General features: G+C 42.2%; 2 protein-coding genes across 2 annotated transcripts; one reads left to right on the plus strand and one right to left on the minus strand.

Annotated features, from left to right (window-relative positions):
- Positions 1 to 38: 38 nt before the first annotated feature.
- fbxw12 (F-box and WD repeat domain containing 12) lies at positions 39 to 2638 on the minus strand. Its single transcript, XM_062459192.1, has 10 exons — positions 2460 to 2638; positions 2317 to 2354; positions 2000 to 2169; positions 1783 to 1907; positions 1439 to 1645; positions 1169 to 1333; positions 856 to 1066; positions 570 to 748; positions 334 to 464; positions 39 to 223 (listed from the first exon to the last, which is right to left on the minus strand). Exons 1-10 carry the CDS (start codon positions 2553 to 2555, stop codon positions 124 to 126), a joined length of 1422 nt encoding a protein of 473 aa, XP_062315176.1. The 5' UTR covers positions 2556 to 2638; the 3' UTR covers positions 39 to 123.
- Positions 2639 to 3225: 587 nt separating this feature from the next.
- LOC134018875 (protein Wnt-7a) lies at positions 3226 to 10686 on the plus strand. The gene is made up of 4 exons (XM_062459193.1): positions 3226 to 3564; positions 4084 to 4310; positions 6866 to 7137; positions 9036 to 10686. Exons 1-4 carry the CDS (start codon positions 3494 to 3496, stop codon positions 9516 to 9518), a joined length of 1053 nt encoding a protein of 350 aa, XP_062315177.1. The 5' UTR covers positions 3226 to 3493; the 3' UTR covers positions 9519 to 10686.
- The last annotated feature ends 3577 nt before the right edge of the window (positions 10687 to 14263 follow it).

A 14263-nucleotide genomic window follows, 5' to 3' on the forward strand; every position in this document is an offset into this window, starting at 1 on the left:
GTATAATTCTGTCACACTTGATTAATGAATCTGTAAAGTCCATTTGTAATACAGATTTAATTGTTTGTCATAAAGACTTAGGTGGTTGCACTTAAGGAAGAACATCATGGAGGGCGATGTAGATCAGTTGCTGAAAGAATAGGCTTTCAGGACATCTCTTCCATCCACTGCCTCGGTAGAGGCTATGATGCTGGAGTAGTCACACACTACTCTAGTGAACCCTCTGTCAACCAGAAAACACACAGCAGACAATTCAAGATCATCCTTTAGTGAACATAGCTGAAGCTGGAAGTGTGTTGTTGGTGTGTCGGATGTCTGCCATTGTCTCTGTACCTGGACATGGAGTGAGAGCCTCCCAGTAGGTGGTATCGACTGTCCAGAGTAAGTCCTTTGTTGCAGTCCCTGCTCCATGTCAGCACCCGCAGGGAGAGGTCCCGGGATGCAGTGACCACATGGAAACTATCCTGAAAGACAATGCTCTCCGGTGACATCAAACGTACATGTCTAAGGGGTAATGGATATGGAGCACAGCAATAGATATGAACCAAAAGTTTAAAAAAATACCTTACCACACAAATGGAGGTGATGGGTTCTGTATGGTCTGAGAAGCTGGCAAGCAGGGCTCCTGTCAGAGAGTAGACCCTTAGGACTTTATCTGCAACTACCACCAGAGTGCTGCCCTTGGCTTCCAAGAGTACATCTGAAGTTGTAGAGTTAATCCCCACATCAAATGACGCCACCTGCTGGACTGAAAGGAGAACCATCACTATGACAGGCCAAATCATTGAGGAAGACGTGCTTCAGAAATGACATCTGATGTATTCAGTCAGTGAATGACTTTAAATCCATAACTACCCTGAATTTCAGACTTGTATTTGTTTTTCTTCATGCTAATATCAAACATGGAGAGGGTCCTGTTGTGCAAGTTGTCTCTGTGATGGATGGTGGCCAGTCTGGCAGGCTGGGAGGGTATGAAGGCAACAGCACAGCATCCTGGGACTGCCAGGCACTGGCACTGAGGCTCCTCCTCCTCAGTGGGCGTCACCAAACTCTGACTGGAAATCACCTTATAATGACATCAAAGCATGGATAACAAATAGATATACTAGGATTAGCATTATTACATTAAGGCTGATTCCTTCCATTAAGTATAAACATCAAGATCAACCTTTGGACTCAAATCACTGTTCTCCTTTGTTCCAGCCAACGTCCATTTCTTGTCTGGTGAAGTCTGAAGCAGGTTGACCTTGAATGTATCACACACCACAAGACTGGACAGCTTGGACAATGATGGACTACTAAGAGTATGCACAGCCCCTTGACTGGTCCCCACCTGGGAAAAAAAAACATAGTTTTAATGTTTTTGTGGTAATTGTATGTGTTGTTTAATAGGTTGTTTTCAGTTAACCAGATACTAGAAAATGACCAATTGACTCACTGAGACATAAGAGTTGTTGTCTATACTGTACTGTAGTAATGTGCAATGTGGGGATTCAGAAGAGTAGGAAGCCATTTCCTGACCAGTCTGCCCCTGCCAGGCTTTGATGACTCCAGTGGAGTCAGCTGTGATGATCACTCCATGACAAACATCAACAACAAGGCTTGCCATTGGACTCTGCAAAGGGCTGCACCATAACTGCTCTCCCTGGGAGGGGAGAAAGAACACTTATAGGGTAGAATGATAAATTACTAGTTATACAATCTCTTTAACAATATAACCCCACACCCTTTTTAAAATACACATACATAAACGGAAAATAAATACTTAGACTTAAGAAACACCTTCTGGACGTCCCAAGCCCGGACTGTACCATCAGAGGAGGCACTGCAGACCGTGGGGGTGCAGCTATAGAAGTCAAAGAGCTGAGGACTGTTGCCTTTAAGATAATCTAGCCCCACCACTCTGCCTGGAAAACAAACGAATGTCACTTGACACAAAAGTTTATAAACTGTATTTAGTCAAACTGAAACAACCCACATGAGTAAATATTTAGCCTACCTGAGTGACCTCGAAGGCTTTTGCAGCAGTAGTCTCCACTGGACCTGCCCCTCGTCATCTTCATCTCCAGGTGAAAGCGACGCAGGTAGTACGCCTTCCATTGCTGTTTACCACGTCCTGCCCCAACTACGGAGATATTGCAGAAACCCCACCGTTGGAGACACATCTCCCTGAAATGAAACGTAAAATGTACAGCCTATTATTCTTCATGTACCCTATAGGCTATATTCATCTGAATCACAATGAGATTATATGAACTATAGTCACCTATAACTTTAATGATGTGCTACTACGACAGAATGTGGGATACAACTTACCGCCACAACCAAGGAGTATCTGCTGCCTCGTGCCACTGCTAGATATAATAAACCCAACAGAATTAAACATTAAAACCTAAGTAAATACAGGTTTATGATATTATGTAGACTACTTCCGCAAGTGTCAAACATCTGATATTTACCTTACAGACACTTGATGTATTGATCAAATCATCGTCTTGAAGAAACGAAAAAATTTGAATAAGGCAATCATTCGTTAAATATTGGTAGCCGTTCATGTTCAATTAGGGTTCGAAGCACAGATCAGAGCGAGAAACATAATTTTTCACTTTTTCGATCAACTACGGAACGACTTGGAGGACAAAACTCCTCCCCTAAAGAATTATTTGTTGTCAAGGTGCTCATCCATCGCAGATGGAAACAGACGTTGCCTATATTTTAACAAAGTATAGCCAAATTATTCATTATAATATGTTTATTATTTTGCACTGGTTGTCTGGAAAATGTGTCCATATTACACCGTGAACAATTAATTCGTTTGCATGTCAATGCACTGCATCACTCAAAATGCCTCTGTAGATGGCACTATTATAAAGGGTATGAGTTGTGTCTCTCCAATGCACCGACACAGTCTGCGCTTTTACGCATGCAGGTTCTCAGCTCATTGATTAAACCAGAGCATCTTTAAATTTGAGAATAAATATCCAATATATTTAAAATGATTGACAAAACTTATAATGTATGTCTGTGTCTTTTACAATAAGCGATGGTTGTTATGGCAGTGAAAACAAGCAATTAAAAACAGGTGCATTAATTTCCCACAATTTGAGTATCAGAGGGATTCTGTGGGATTCCTGACAAGGGCCCCATGTGCTCTGAACACGCCCCTGATAGATGAACCAGATATATAGCCTAGATCTGCGGGTTGTTGAGAAACTGTGAGAAAAAGATAATCACGGCTCAACACGAGCTCATCTCTTGTGTTACCTGTGACACCCTCGCAATGACAAGACGGCACAGCAAAGGAGCTACGTAAGGGGAGTTTAAGGATATCGTAACTATAACTGAATTGATTGTATCTGTTTTGGATATACGTTTACAATACTTACGTGGAGATACACTGGAGTTCCCTTAGCCAAGAGTAGGCTCACACTATCGGAAAATACCTATTTATCACTTTCTCTACTCGCTGTATGAAACTGAGAGTAGAGGCACCATGAGTCGAAGAACACGGCGTTGGATTTTTCGGGTTTTACTTTGCCTTGGGATTGTGTATTTAAAAATTGGGTAAGTAGCCTAATAATGAAACATTATTATGTAAGTGACACTAAATTGTGGTTTGAGGAAAAATACGCACACGTTGAATCTTCATGCATGTACTATTTATGTATGTTTTTTGTCATTTTTAAAACTGTTTTTTAAACAACGTTTTCTGTTGACAAAACCGGCATTAGTCCATTTATATCTAGGCCTATTGATGAGTTGTACATTTGGCTATCATAGCCTATTATAGACTAGATAGAATTGCTGAATTAACCCACACAAATTGTAGATGTAGCCTACGCTTCATGTGAATATTCTTTGGTTTATTTCTTCATCATACTCGAGTGTACTCACACACACATATTTCCTTAATACTCAAACTCCCTTTTTCAGCAATCTCCAAAACTTTTATTTAAAACTTCGCAATTGGGATGCAATTAATTTCGCATTTGAACGTTTTTCCTTCCTCTAAATTTACCCCACAAATGTTAAGTTTAAATTAAGCAAATCAACTTTTTATTTTTTACTATTCTTCCTTCACAGCGGCTTTTCATCTGTGGTGGCACTAGGAGCTAGTATAATCTGTAACAAGATTCCCGGTTTGGCTCCTCGGCAACGGATTATTTGCCAGAGTCGCCCCGATGCCATTATCGTCATCGGAGAGGGAGCCCAAATGGGCATCAACGAGTGTCAATTTCAGTTTAAAAACGGGCGTTGGAACTGTTCTGCACTTGGAGAAAGGACAGTCTTCGGAAAAGAGTTGAAAGTGGGTATGTTGCCTATCATTTTTAGAAATTTGTATCAATCAGTTGCTATTCAAGTCCTCACATATCCCGAGATAACCGGAGGAATTGCTTGGCTCAACATTGTGCGTAATGAAAGCGCACAAGGTCATCTTGGATAACCTACTCAAATAAGAATTCACATGGTGCTTGGTCTTAAAGCCATAGATGAATTCCCTCATGGTCTAAAGATAAAGGAGGGTACATGTTTTCAACACAGGTTTGTACCGTTGTAATAACCATAACCAATATGTCATATATTTTACTGTTCAAAGGATCCAGTGAAAAGTTTGAGTTAGTGTCATTTAACACAGGCCTTGTCTTTCTAGCAAGTGGAGTTGTGAACATTTCTCGGTAGCCTATTTGAAGCCAGCACTGTAACAAAGCTCTTGTGAACATTGGCAGCCTCTCTATTCAGCCTTGCACAGTCTCAGGAGACGCATTCAGTGGCCTTTATCCCCTTCTAATGTTGGGTGCTGTGGCTCTCACTGTAAGGATGTCGATCTTACCACGGGTATAAGTTACTTGGAGGAAAGCATCTAGGAAAAATTAAGATTTATAATAAGATGTATTAAATTGCATGAACAAGGGAATATCAGTTCAGACCCTTAGGATAGATGGATGCTGACTTGGCATGGATGGCCTACAGTTAATATCAATGCATGTTACTCAGTGGCATCAATGTAGAGGCCTACTAAGAACACCAGGAGTTCCCAAAATATTTGGGAGAAATGGGTCCTTCTGCCATTTCAAGTCTATTACATAATCCAGTTATGGTTACACACAGGGAAGATGGAAACCAATATAGCAGTACTGTTGTTCAAAAATACTTATCTAAAAATATAAATGTTTATGGATACATGGAAACATTTGGTTGTTTGTTAAGTGTGTGGCTCTGTTTGATGTACCTCTGCTGGGGTGAGGGGGATCATCTTTTCCTGCTGTTTAAGTGAAACGGTGGTCTTTCGCAATATGTTCTACTATGAATGAGTGGTTTAGGACATTGAAGAGTCTGGCTTGGACAACCGTGCCAAATAGATTGGTTTCACAGATCAGATTAGATATAAAGCAGAGTGGTCAGAAATGAATGCCATTGTTGCTGTGTAGCTGGAGTGGCTTGCAGCTTGCAAACCTGGGTAAAAAAATATCCAAAATGGGTGTTTTAGTCATCACAAATAGCATCCGTTTTTTTGTCATTCTTAGTCATTGTAAAAATACAGATGGTTTTTCTCTGGCAATTGTGATTCACATTAAATTCATAATATTTTGGGTCTAATTTGGAAGTTTGTTCTTCAGAGATAAAGAAGAGGTATGAGAATGGTCCTTTTTGATAATCACAATATCAACAGTAATATTTAGTTTAATAGTTTGTAGGTTTCAGTTTTCAGGTTTCCACCGGAGCCCAGTTACCAGGTATTCAATAATTAAATAATCATATGCTTTTATCCAAAGCACCCAAAACTCTTGGGGAAAGGTGAGCAGTCAGGACTGACTGACTTTGTGCCGACACACCTTCTTTTTTGGCTCAGAGCCCATCAACTCTATAAAAACGTCCACACAACTGATGCATTAATGTGAGTTTTTTTCAATGGCGAGGACATATCTCCAAGATGTTTATCAAAAACAGGGCAGATCCACATAGAGAATTTGGGTTGAGGAGGAAGTACAGAGGGAGATATCATGTTTGTTTGAACCAAATTATACAAGAGGAGTGCGTTTACATGGAAATGATGGATCTAGCCATCAATTGCTTCTTGTTTACTTAGAGGGTATGTAGATAGGCCAACAGAATTATTTAGTTTCTATGAATATGCAGTTCTTTCCTCCTCACTGTTGTCTCTTGCTGTAAGACTATTTCTATTGCCTTATTGTTATGACGTAGGAACTTGGTGAAGGATGTTCCCTATAAATCATGAAAGGTTAACTTTTAATTATTTGCCAATAAATCAAACCCCTCTGCGTAAATGATTTGTAAACTGGACTTGAGATAGCTAACGCCTCCATTGAGATCAGTGATGTTAACTCCCTATGAGATTAGAACCTCTGTACCAGCCTGTGATCAGATCAATAACTCTTCCTTCCCTACAGCCCTCTTATTCATCCTGCTATGTTGACTATACTGTGGAGAGATATTGTAGTTTAGAGGCAGGACAGTTTCCAGGTCACTTTACGGAATACTGCAGCCTTGAGTGATCTGTCAGTAAGACTCTGATGTAAGCTTCCACTCTGTTAATATTAAACTTCTTTCTGGGTAAATATTCAGATTCACTTCCTATTCTTTCTCTACCCTTGCTCATATGGTGATATTCAGTTAATTCAACCCATTCAGCATGAGATCAACTTATAGATCTCACAGAGATCTCCAAACTCCCAGCCTCTGTCTTACTAAGCAAGAACACAATCAGACCCTCAGCCAACAACATGTGAATATCTACCAATGAAAAACCAAACAGGAACATCAAATTCAGTGGCGATATTTGCTACCCTGGAAGCTAATGAATACATTCCACACCTAAGTCTACTGTGCTTGTGTTCCTCCCCAGGCAGTAAAGAGGCTGCATTCACCTACGCCATCATCGCGGCCGGGGTGGCTCACGCCATCACAGCGGCGTGCACGCAGGGCAATCTGAGTGACTGCAGCTGTGACAAGGAGAAGCAGGGCTTCTACAGTAAGGGCCAGGGCTGGAAGTGGGGCGGCTGCTCGGCGGACATCAGCTACGGCCTGGGCTTCTCCAAGGTCTTTGTCGATGCCCGCGAGGTCAAGCAGAGTGCCAGGACACTCATGAACCTGCACAACAACGAAGTCGGACGCAAGGTACGTGACAGCTGCTTGTCTGTGGACTGGAACATTCTAGATAAAAAAAAACAGACTGGAATAAAGAGCCACGATGGGGCCAGTCGAACTTTGAAACTGTGCATGAAGTGAAGCAGTGCCAGTGAAGTAGGTGAAGACGGGAGTGTGGAGCCCAGAGTATGGGTTAATGACATGGATTAAGGAATGTATGGTAGTGCTCAGGAACCATGGCTGTTGTGATTTGTAATCTCCACCATGCTCTGGGACAACGGAGGCTGCCAGGGATCTGGGCACTGGGGCCAAGCTTAAACAGGCTGGGTAATAAAGAGGAGCTCTTAGGGGAAGTGGCAGGGTTTGATTACAGCCCAGATCTCAAGGCTGAACACAGATTGACACGGTCCAAGAAGGCAGTAGATTGGTCCCGTATGCTGGTTTCTGTTGGACCTGAAACCTGTTTCTCTAATATCATAAGCACGTATCATGGTGTCATTCATCAGGTTCAGCATGTAAGAAAATTATTACTACTAGTGTTGATCGGAGATTTCAGTTTCTCTTATGGATTAACATTTTGTATGCATAAATCTAAAATTGCGGGTGGCTTGTGGATGACCCCTGAGAAAGCAGAAATATATAGAGACTCGTTCACATTGTCAGATGACGGTTCCTGTGTGTCCATGGCTGCAGAACATTGCAAAGAGACTCAGAGACTCCAACCGGTCTGGAAGTCAAAGAACGAGCAGAATAATCTGCCAAACAGTCAGGGCGAGGCTCCTCTCTACCACACTGGAGTTACTGAAGAGGAAAGAAGCACCTCACAAGTCATTTCTGCTTCTCTCTCTCTCTCTCTCTCTCTCTCTCTCTCTCTCTCTCTCTCTCTCTCTCTCTCTCTCTCTCTCTCTCTCATACACACACACACACACTCTTTCTCTCTCTCCCTCTTTGCCACAGAGACCTGATTCACACCGCCAACACGTACCCAGACAGACTGAAAAGACTGCTCTCACACATTGTGTACAGCAGTTCACTGCTGTCTTTCTGTGTGGGGCCTGAATTCACATTTGCTTATCTGGACAGCTAAATTGCCTCTCAGTAAACCGACTACACTCGTGGATTCAGACTATCAGTGGTTTTCCTTTTTTCCCTTCACTCTGGTAATAAATGGCCTCTCTGTTTTGATAGTTCTCCCCCTCCTTTATTTATGCTAATCAAAGCAGTGACACTGAGCAGGAGCGCGGTTCACAGCTACCAGGTCGAATACGAGCAGACAAAGGCTGTCACAAGTGTTGGTCACAGAACCACTGATGGATTAGGGACTGGGGAGCCAAGGAGTGGATGAGACAGAGGGCTTACAAACATGTTTTCTCAGCTCTCACTGGCCCTTTCTGAGGAACACAAGTTGACTTGTTTGTGAATCAATGTGCAAATGTAGTCATCCTAGATGTGTTGTTGTTTTGGGACATAAAGAGGGAAAAAAAACTACCTAAAAAGAGTGAGTGATGTTTGAGAAAATGAAAGCAGATTTGTCATGTTTTTTTTATTTCCCTTGAAAGATACTTCTGGTTGTCATCAGTACAGGATCCAGTAATCCCAGTCACTCAGCACGTGGTGTTGACACTCCTGACGTTTCTGTTTGTGTGTGGTAATCACACACAAGGAGCCTGCAATCTGATACAGAAGTTTGGCTTCTGTACATACCACAGAGCTATGGTAGAGTTGGGTTCTCCCCAACACTGTAATTTAATTCTCCAATGTGTATTTCACATGAAGTGAGAATAATCACAAAAGTTTTACTTTGTTAGGTTGTGTCATTTTAGTTTGCAACATTGTTTTTTACACAAATGTACACGTACACTCTACACTGTTTGTTTGTTTGTCAGTGTAGCTGTGAGTCTAACCTGTGTTGGTGGTTTGTATTCTAGATCCTGGAGAAGAACATGCGTCTGGAATGCAAGTGTCACGGTGTTTCAGGCTCCTGCACCACCAAAACCTGCTGGACTACACTTCCCAAGTTCCGCGAGCTTGGTTACATTCTCAAAGAAAAGTATGCCCATGCAGTGCACGTGGAATCAGTCAAAGCCAGCCGCAACAAGCGGCCTAAATTCCTCAAAATCAAAAAGCCCCACTCCTACCGGAAACCCATGGATACGGACCTGGTGTACATAGACAGGTCTCCCAACTACTGTGAGGCGGACACTGTGACAGGAAGTATGGGGACGCAGGGCCGGGTGTGTAACAAGACAGTGATGCAGCAGATCAGTGGCTGTGACCTGATGTGCTGCGGACGGGGCTACAACACACACCAGTACTCCCGCGTGTGGCAGTGCAACTGCAAGTTCCTTTGGTGCTGCTACGTCAAGTGCAACACCTGCAGCGAGAGGACAGAGGTGTACACCTGCAAATAAGAGTATTTATTGGTGTGTGTGTGTGTGTTAGCATGGACACAGGGGAACAACCTCTAGGATGCGGGTTTGCTTTACAGCCATAGACAGAACTTAACGGAGGATGGAGCAGTGATGGTATTTGCACATGATTCCCTCGTCAGACTCTTTAAGGATAAACACTGGGATGCCTGTGCTGTCTGCAAACAGGACTTGGTGGCTTCAGGACACGAACATTGACACTGTTTGTCTCATAGTTGTCTTTGGAGGGCCAAGGTGTTGCTTCTATCTAGAACTATAACAGGGCTGCGGGTATTGTATACACTGGCATGTGAATGGAGAGCAGGTAGATGGATACATACCCCAATGCTCCTCACTCATGCTGGATCAGATTGCTGGACTGTGCTTACTACTGGAGTTATCTTCTTCTGGCTAAATAGGATACTCATACCTATGCACAAAATAAATTAAAACTGCCATCGGGAATATTTAACACAATGTATCTAGAGCAAATAAATGATATTAATTTATTCTATAAAACAACTACTGATTTTGTCATTTTGGAACTGTAAGTCTTGTTTGAATAGATTAGGAACTTTTCTTAATTAGAGTTTTGTGTTTTTGTATACATCCTAATCTAGAACATGCTATATACAGTAACACACTGGAATTGAATCAGCCTGGGATATGGTTTTAGACACATGTTCCAGATAAAGGTGGGGATGATGAGGCCACATGGTTTCTCTCTGTTTGCTGCTAGTCTGGAGAAGCCCATTTTTGTTAGTTTTTGTGCATCAGCTCTGTTGATGCACAACGCTCACTTCAAGCTGACTGTGTTTAACAATAATAAGTCATAAAAACAATACAAAAAACAGACACATTTTCCACTTTTGGTAAATATTGGTAAATAGAGTATATTTTGTAAAAGCTTATTTTTATATGAATGTCTTATTTATACCATTGTATCTTTTCTGACAGACTTTGATATCAAATTGTTCCCTGACCCCTGTGTACAAATCATGTGAAACAGCTGAACCTGTATGTGCTAATCTGCTGCCACTGTCCTCACTGTAAACTGTGTGACTGAAAGTGTGAGTTAGTCTCCGTTGATATTTGGCTGTGTTTAAACTGCTGTTTTACTGCATTTCATGACTAGTATGGATGGAATACAGAAACAGGACAACACTAACAAGCCATGGCTCTGAGGGTTTGATTTCACTTCTGTAATACACTGGTATGGCAAGTCCCATTGAGGAACTGATAATGGTTTATACTGGCTGTACTGGCTATTGAGACTGAAGAGAAACACTGGGATACAATGGACATAGGCCTCTATTAATTACACATAAATAACACATTAAATAGATGTTAATTAACAAAGGCTTTATCTCTTTGAATGGTACACGACATACAAGTTCATTGTAGGGATTTATGCTGCCATTATAACACGGGCCACACATACTGTAGCCTAGAAAGGGAGAGGAGATATCATAGAGGGATCATGCAGATCAATCTATCACCACAGAGCTCATCCTATGGAAGCAATCTGTACCCCAAGAAGCCCAGAGAGAGAGAGACATTCTTTCAGAGGGAAAGTTATTCAGGCTTAATTGAGGGTCCATCTTGCAGACTGGGAAGCAGTTGAATGTGTTTGAGGAGAAAAGCGTTTGTGCCCTAATGGTAGGGTGCTGGTGTAATTGATGAGGCTGGTTGGGCTGGCTGTCACGGTGATGACTTGCTCAGACGGGAGGAGTGGGAGCTGTCAGGTGATAGATGACTTGCACATCTGCTTCATTCACTCGCGGGCCACTAGTTGCTACAACAACTCACACTGTGCCAGAGAAAATGCAAGGCAGTCTCCAAGAGAGGCAGAGCCGCTTGTCAGGGAAATGTTAACGATGCTAAAGCTCACAGTCGTTAGATTCCACTCCCATAGGCCTACACTAGAGGACCGGGGAGACACATCCAAGGTGTTGATGGAAAGTTAGGTTACCAGAGAGTTCTTGGAATAGAGAAGCTCAGAATGACACCTGCATAGTGCACATTTCCTCTCATATCTACAGTAAGGGCCTTGTTCACCACAATGAGGTCCAGCTTTAACAGTATACTGGTAGGTCAGTTTGTCCTGGGATGACCATAAGTAGCTGTTGTAAGCCCAGCCTTTACTGCAGGTTAATGTGTGGATACAGATGACCTGTCAGAATAAAGAGGACAAGGGTCTAAGAGGGATAATAATGGTGTATTCTGCTCTGCTGCCTGAAAAGCTTTCAGCTTTCATAATATTGATACAAAAGAGTTCGACATAAGAAGAGGCAGCTGCCCAAACAGCACTGGTTAAAGTTAAACCAGGTTTGTGTCACTCACATCACATTAAAGAAGTACTTAAATGCGTGTACAGCCCTCTTACATCTCAGAGGGCTTAATATGGGTCATCTATTTGCACCAATTCATTTTCACTTAGTCATGTCTTCAGTTAACCTTTCAATGACTTGGTAGAATCTCACGCTTGAGTACATGACTTGAATGAGCTGTTCTGAGCGCTAGTACTCTCTAACAGTTTAGTTGAACTGTTGTTGATTGATGAACCATTTAGTATGCACATGTGCTATTTTGCTCTTTAGTGAACCTATGGTGTACATATAAATAAGAATTAGTGTTCAACTGTCTGTCTTCAAGTCGCTGTGCTGGTGAGTCAGGTGCAGCTACCACAACAGAGGTTAAAGTCACCCCCCTCTGTCATCTCACCAACACAAACAGCTTTGTTCTTTGACATCACAGCATAAGCCAGACACCCTACAGGATCACTGAAATACTAATTATACTCTTAGCTCTGTTTACCCATAAACAAGTCCATATCATTGCCAAGACATTGAGGGGTGTAATTAATGTGCCTATGAAGTGGGGTTGTTTCACCCTTTGGAGTATAGGGGTATAGTTTACAAACAAACAAACACGCACACGCACGCACACAGAGGCTGTTACCAAGCAAGCACCTGCAGTACCTGGAGATTGGTGGTAGTGTTGATTTATGGTAGCTAGTCTGGCTGGCAGTGTTGATGCTGGAGGCCTGCCATGGCTTCCCTATCTGCTTCTGTGACCTGTAGCATTAGGGCAGCCACTCAGTCTGCTCGAGCCAGCATTTAGCGTCTAAATCAATCATTTTTCATTCAAAACACTTATAAATGATTCATTCAAACAATTTTTCTGCAAAAAAAAAAAAATTATGCAGACTTTTCTGAATGGTAATAAGTCAACATACTTTTTCTTGAAACTTTTAAGTATACATGCCTTCATTGGCTGAGATTGGAGTTTTATTTTGACATGTAAAAACGTGATTAATCTTTGCTTTGCTCTCCTTACATTCCAACTGCTGCATTGTTTCAAGTCTATGTAACCATTCAGATAATTTGTATCTTCTAAAGATACAAATTACAGGAATCTCTCTGACGTTTCTCTGTAAACAGACTGTTTGGATATAAACACATATAACAAAACCTATTCGATTTATTTCAAAAGATCTATTGTATTAAAAATTAACAAATGGGACACTGTCTTAATTCCTAGCAACTTTGTGTGTCAGTGCAACAATGATCAGTTTCAAACATTTCACTCAAATCAAGACACCACTGAAGCCAATTATTTGGAGAAGACGAGAGAGAAAATGTGCTTTCCACTCTATCTCTGCCTCTCTCCTCTCGGTCCATAAATCTTCTGACACATAATTCTGTCAGTCATACTTTTGTTTTCCTTCTGGTTGGGACATGCACAAGTACCTGAGCGCTGCACAGTAAATTGCAGAGCACAAGGTTGTCTTTATGTGATTCCTAAGATATGGGCATAGTGCTTTTTGTACACCTTCTTAACAGCCTGGTGTTTGAGGCACTGCGATGGAGGCTAGAGATAGCAGACAATATCCACTCCTCATAAGAGAGATCCTCCGCTGTTTGGCTCAAAGCAGCCCTCACTGGGTCTATCAGACTACCTATGGTCTATCTGATTTCCCATGTAAACACTGGTCAGATAGCCTCCTGGTATTGTTACTGGCAGCAGGGAACCAGAGGGAGTTCGGACAGAGGCCTGAACTGCTCTCTAGGGGGCTGTTGACGAGGCATCAAAAGTGCGTCCCCCAGAGGATCCTGGCTCGTTCAAACAGAGTCTGTGGTTTAGAAAGTTCATGAAATATGTAATCAAGGACTGTGATGCGTCTTAGGAAAATGGGAGAAATGAGACCTTTGAGTGCACTGCTTAAAGACTGCCTTTGATGCTTGTGCATGAGCTGTGGAGAATAAAGTTCTATCTCCAAAAGATCAGGGCACCCCATATGATACTTTTCAGTGTTTTCTTTCTTCCCCAGAGTGGTTTGAAACAGGGCTATGGAGGACCCTCATGCCTGCCCCCCCAGAAGACGTCACCTGAGCTAAGCTTACAGTAATCCTCCGATGTCTCGGGCGTCCTGACACGGGATGTTTTTAACAAAAACACCAAACTCACTCTAAGGCCCAATGGCTTTTGAGAAATATCACTGATCTTCTTCCAGCAACGTGCCAGACAGTCAAGCAGGCAACCAGCCAATTAGCCAGGTAGCTTACTACCTAGCCAGACAGTCCACCCTGATTTGCTCCTAAAACAATAACATTTCCTATCCTTAACCATATCCTTTTGGTTTGACAGTGTAACATGTTCAAAACTTACTACATTCCCCCAGAGGCTCATCTAGACGCCGTAGTTGCCGAATGATTACGAAACCTTTAAAAAAATGGTGTTCACCA

Source organism: Osmerus eperlanus, chromosome 4 (assembly GCF_963692335.1).
Source record: "Osmerus eperlanus chromosome 4, fOsmEpe2.1, whole genome shotgun sequence".
In the NCBI taxonomy this organism is placed as follows: domain Eukaryota; kingdom Metazoa; phylum Chordata; class Actinopteri; order Osmeriformes; family Osmeridae; genus Osmerus; species Osmerus eperlanus.